Here is a 6000-nt window from a genome sequence, read left to right as displayed (position 1 = left end):
TTGTAATAAAATTTTTCTGTATATTATACACTCTATATTTTTAATTTTGTAATGTAACTCTTTTATTTTAAATAAAATAGCGAAATAAAATAAATGATAAAAGTGTAAAAAAAAACATTGTAAATAAAAGAGGACCGCCAATCAGAATCGGCGGGGGTGGTGGTGGGCCTCTATAGATTGATCTATTTCATCGGATGTAATCAGATAAAAACAAGTTACATATATCAAAGGACACTTAGAGATTTTAAATTTTAATTTATATATGTATATGTATAAAAAATTTAACGGGTTAATAATAGTAACTGTATAATATTAAAGCTAAATAGCGCGCGCATAGGGCGCGTTTGTGATTGTGATATCTAGTTAATATTAAAAATTAATTTTTAAAACGTAAAAAAATAGAATATCCAGCATAACATATTTATATTTCTAATTAATTTTTATATTTAATCATACAGATTTCTTATCAAAACACTGATTGCGTCCTTAAAGTAAAAGGCTAATTGTATATTTATTTTGACTAAAAACGTATTTTGTTCTAAAATAGCATTAGTATTAACCGTTTAGGGGCCGCACATCGATCCCGTTGGATTATATAAGGCTACATCCATCTAGAGGCCCGAAAAATAAGTCAAAATTCAGTTTTTTTTTAGAAACGATTAGTGGAAATGAAACAAATTTTTTTTGTACTCAAAGATACATGTTTTGAGAGCTTTAAAAAAAATGTTGATCAAAAAATTGTTTCTGAAAAAGAAAATCTGAATTTTGACCTATTTTTCGGGCCTCTAGGTGGATGTATAGCCCCTTAAAATGTTATAATTTATAAGATAGTCTTAAGCCCCTTGCACAATAGGCGATAGCGATAGCGATAGCGACAGCGACAAGGTTGCCGACAAAGGTATATATAGCTTTGTCGGGGCAACCTTGTCGCTGTCGCTATCGCCTATTGTGCAAGAAACTTTAAAAGACGTCCCTGATAAAAGTTTTTTAGTTTTTTTAGCTTTTATAGCTTGTTTAGTTTTTTTAGTTTTTTTAGTTCTCTTTTTTGAATGTACATAATTATGTACACAGGCCCCTAAGGGTTAATTTTCTGAACCTTGAGATATAATACATTATTTAATGGCACTGTCATGGGTCCTCTTGGATCAATTCTTACTGGTATCGAAGTTTTCTCGCACCGTGTCACCTTGTATTTACTCAATATCTTAAGCAGGGCTAACCTCGTTTGAACAAGTCCGAATTTCTCGGCTACAAAATATATATAAGTGTATATAGTCTATATTATGTTGATGAAGAAGAACTGAAAAAAATATCTTAATGTATATAGAGATTATATTAAAATCGATTTTCTTACCCATACAATAACGTACGCCTCTTCCGAATGGGATATAGACGTCTTTCGGTATGTTACGTTTGTTTTTCTCGTTAAATCGCTCCGGATCAAATATATTAGGATTGCGGAAATATTTTGAATCATAGTGTAGGCCAAGTAACGAAACGAAAACCGGCGTACCCTCCTCAATTACGAGATTGTGCTCCGGCACTTTATAATTTTTCTTAGCCATGTAATTTAGGAATCCCAATGGCGGGTACATTCTCAAAGTTTCTGAGACCACCATATCGAGATACGGAAATGACAGTGAGTTTGGCTCCATCTGGTAATAATAAACAATGTATAAAAATAATTTTTCATTTAAATTACAATTACAAATAGTCAAATAAGACTTTATCTTGATTTTTAGTTTATTTTCTGTGACTTAAATAGTTATTTCTTTGCATTATAAGTCATAAATGTATATACAATTAAATTTAAAAATATATATCACTAAAAATAATTTACAAAAATAAAAAAATTACGAAAGAGACTCAGCGGATGATAGTCGCATACCATGGTATGTGTAACTCTTCCATTGGATTTCTTCAGTACCTGGAGTATTTCATTTCTTAGAATGTTCTGAATTTTAGGTTGCAATGCGAGTTCATACAACGCGAAGGCCACAGTCGTTGAGATGGTTTCAAAACCAAATAAGAAGAAACTAGATGCTTGTGCCAAAAGATCATCCTCTTCGACATGTCCAAGTCCTGAAATTTAATTCATCTATAAAGTTCTAAAAAAAACTTTTGTTACTTGCCGTGAATAAATTCGTTTCTCATGATTATTGATCAAACATGACGGTTACTCTGATTTTGTTATCGCAAGCCGTTATGTTACACATCTTTATTTATTCTTTTATATAAATTATGTCAACGTAATTATTTCGCTTACTGAATTTTTCAACGTATCTCCATCCAGGATTATTCCACTTGATGTCGACTAGAATATCGATGAGGTCGTATCTCTTATAATAGCGCGGGTGAGGATCGATTTGAGGAATGTGAGGATACGGAGGATACTCAGATTCGTCCCATGCCGATATATAATTATAGCGATCCAGCATTGTCTCCCAAAAAATTTTGCGCATAAAATCGGTTGTCTTCTTACCAAACACTTTTAGTTTAAGAAAACGAGTTAGATTTGGTAGAAAGAATATTGCGAGCATTTTCCAAGTGCGCCTATAATTATTTTCTAACATCGTTTTGGCATGTCTGCTATAATCGGAGTCTGGATTTTGAAACGTGTTCACGTCATCGCGTCCAAAAGCAATGCTCCATATTACATCCATGGTAAATTTTGTACTTACGTCCATTACGTCTATTTGTCCATTACCTGCCGGCAATGTTATCAGTTGATTAAATCTGTTTAGCCTGCAGATATTATACTGATTTTCGCATTTTTTTATAATATTATTATAGAAGAGGAGCAAACATCTACGTATGCATTAGAGTAACATAAAATATCTTAATACTACAAAAATTTTACAGATGATTGTAATTATAGTCACAGTCTTTATCTTGTTTCCTCGTCTTGTTACATTTCTTAATTTCAAGGATTTCATAATATATCCTCCAACTTACCATTTAATTCCAATGAGTCAAGATATTCATCTAAATGCTTTCCGCATTTTAGCATCAGGTCAAATCCATACATCTGTACATCATCGTTAAAAAAAAATTGCATTATTTTGTCTTTCCATTTAAAGTGATCTTCTCTCGTGAAGAAGAGATTGGCGTAACCAACACGATCCTTTGGATCGGCCGAGGAGTATCGATTGTCAAAATTAGAATCTGCTGTGAGGACGTGCCGAATGACTTTGCGATCGCGAAGCAACAAGAAGGGCTTGTTAAAAATGTAGAAACCTATATAAGGTACATCCTTCTTTCGCTCGTAGAGTTCTTTTAAAAAGTATGATGGGGATTTCTTCAGGAATAGACACTCTTTGAAATTGCCAAAGAATGGCGTTGGCGGTATTTGCAGAACACCTCGTTTTTCCCAGTACTTGAAATTGCGAGTTATGTAAAGGTAAGCATTGTAAGCGATTACAATGAGAGTTATGAGAATTATGATGCCATCCGGGATCCAGTACTTCGTTATGAGCGCCATTTCGCAGTTTCTCTATGAAAATATGTTTCTTATTACATTTGTATAGTTAAAGAGAATGTAATATTTTAATAATTTACGAGATTGAGGAGATATTAGTATATCATTAAAAGAAAATAATGGTTAATTGATATTTTAAAAAATGTTTTTGGGAAGTCTAAAAATATGGGCAATTGCTATTTAACAAAGACACAAATCATTTTTTCTGGATATCTGCAGTTGTAACATGGATGATTATTTGATTCTATTAATTTCCAAACTGTTTTGTTAACGCGATGTTTGTAATTTAACTGCCCGCGGAATTCGATTTAGTTTAATTCTTATATGCGTTTCAGCTACGCGTATCTGATTCTATAAAGAATATTAACCGGTAACGAAAAAAGTATAGGCTTTGAAAGTCTAACGCGATTAGTTGTGCGTGAGTTAACGTTATGTGATATTTAATTAATAATTTAATACAAATTGTGTACGTTTCGGCTCAATTTTGAGCCATCTTATTCAGCGGCGCGGTGATGGGTAAATTAAATAATCTTAAGCTTTCCGATGAGCATAAAGTGAATGTATAAAAATTGAACAAAAATAAGAAATACGCTCGTTATAAGGTATATCATATTCCAAGCTTAAGGAAAATAAGAGCAAAATGCCGTTGTTAAAGCGAGAGATATAAAATACAAAAATTAACTTTAACACATACATAAATACAAACTACAGACGTTTTGGTCTCAAGCTTTAGACTCTCTTCAATGTAACAATTAAAATTTGAAACAATATAAGAGGATAGGGGTAGTGAACAAAGCTGGGTATATAGGTGCTTAAAATATGTATTATATGTATTTCAGTAAACTGAAAAAACACATGTTCGACCTTCAATACGATCATCTTCAGTGCGCAATATACCGACAAGAATTATTCCAACTGAAAAACTTGAATTAATATATCGGTTTTTAATTAAGTTTTTTTTTTATAATTAAGAATTGAGCCGATAAATTACACGTGTATTTGACTTTATTGAAAGACATTAAGAGGTTCTCAATAAGGTCAGATACTACGTATGTAATTTATCGGCTCAATTCTTAATTATAATGTAAGATTTTAATTTAAGTATTTTTTCGTTGGAATTTTCAACAATCGTCTATTTTTCATTGGATAATTCTTATCCGTATATCGCGCACTGCAGATGATCGTATTGAAGGACGAAACGTTCGTGTTTTTTCAGTTTACTAATTTATAAAATACATATTTTAAGTACTTATACTTAGCTTTGTTCACTAGCTCTATCGTCTTATATAATTTTTAATTATGTAAACTTTGTAACGTTTTAAAATTCGGTTATGATCTTAAAACGAGTCGTCAATAATAAATGCATATAAAGTGGAAATATACTTTAAATCGGTGGTCAGGACGCTATGAACAAAATCACCCGTGGCATTGACTGCTGACTTATAAATCAGAGAAAAAAGATCAAAGGAATTATCTAATAAATAGTAACTCGTAAGTGTGTTATATGATAATGTGTAATCTACTTACCAAACAGTCGACTTCGCAATATATAATAGTTACTTCGCAATAGTGTTCAAATTCGATATACGAGCAGACAATGCTTTCTGTGTAAGATTGGCACACCGACTGATAATTTAGCTTCGGTTACAAGGTGAAAAGGATACTAATCTAATATGATGAAGCATTATATGTATATAAAGGAAAGGAACTTGTCAATAAATAAAACAAGACAATAAATAAAGACAAATAGAAGATGTCAGTTATGTGGGAGTCTTTCGGTGAATAATCATTACAAAGATTTAATGTATCCTCTTGTAGGTTAATGCCATTATTTTGCCCTTTAATGTAAAACATTTCAGAGATACTTTTTTTAATGTAGAATTTATCTGGGATGTTAATGTTATCTCAGTCAAAGTTTATTTGCTTATTTGATCTATGTTTTAAACTTTTAAAACTAGAGGGTAGTCTCTAATATTTTGGCAAACAAGGAAACTTCGAAACTGTAAATTCTGTATAGCATGCCAATAATTAACAGTCTCCTTTGAGAAATATTAGTAATAAATTTATTAACAATCTTCTCAATCGTATATAGTTGCTCATGGAAATTAAATAAATTAAAATAAACTTTAAAATTGTTATTCAATATAATTAATAAGAAATGTCATATAATAATCACGTGTTTTACATTATGAGAATTTCGTATTATTGTACGCATACCGAATGTTGCATATATGTAATTACACGTTGAAAAGAAATATATTGTATATAATTTTTTTAATTTTATTGCATATTACATTTTAAATTTTCTAATGTAACTTTTATAATGTATGTGTATATGTTATGTAAAGTAAATTGTATAATAAAATTTTTCTATACACTTTATATTTTTAATTTTGTAATGTAACTCCTTTTTATATATAACGTTGTATGTATTTAAAAAAAATATATAGCGAAATAAAATAAATGATAAAAATGTAAAAAAAAAACGTATTGTAAATAAAAGAGGACCGCCGATCGAAATT

General features: G+C 30.7%; 1 protein-coding gene across 1 annotated transcript; it reads right to left on the bottom strand.

Annotated features, from left to right (window-relative positions):
* LOC143897482 (cytochrome P450 6k1-like) lies at window positions 1-5191 on the bottom strand. Its single transcript, XM_077406179.1, has 6 exons — window positions 5006-5191; window positions 2956-3493; window positions 2267-2707; window positions 1889-2082; window positions 1355-1655; window positions 1-1248 (listed from the first exon to the last, which is right to left on the bottom strand). The coding sequence occupies exons 2-6, from the start codon at window positions 3479-3481 to the stop codon at window positions 1076-1078; spliced, it is 1635 nt and encodes a 544-aa protein (XP_077262305.1). The 5' UTR covers window positions 3482-3493; window positions 5006-5191; the 3' UTR covers window positions 1-1075.
* Window positions 5192-6000: the final 809 nt, after the last annotated feature.

The sequence above is a fragment of the Temnothorax americanus genome, unplaced genomic scaffold, assembly GCF_048541705.1.
Source record: "Temnothorax americanus isolate GAGA-0224 unplaced genomic scaffold, ASM4854170v1 Scaffold20, whole genome shotgun sequence".
NCBI classification, from domain to species: domain Eukaryota; kingdom Metazoa; phylum Arthropoda; class Insecta; order Hymenoptera; family Formicidae; genus Temnothorax; species Temnothorax americanus.
Note: the sequence above shows the minus strand (reverse complement) of the source record. Positions and strands in the feature narration are given on the sequence as shown.

Coding starts and splice junctions, on each gene's coding strand:
- LOC143897482 (XM_077406179.1), bottom strand. CDS start 3,481: ATGGCGCTCATAACGAAGTACTGGATCCCGGATGGCATCATAATTCTC. Junction 2,708..2,955: donor TGACTCATTGGAATTAAATG/GTAAGTTGGAGG, acceptor CATTGCCGGCAG/GTAATGGACAAATAGACGTA. Junction 1,656..1,888: donor GAAGAGTTACACATACCATG/GTATGCGACTAT, acceptor TATTATTACCAG/ATGGAGCCAAACTCACTGTC.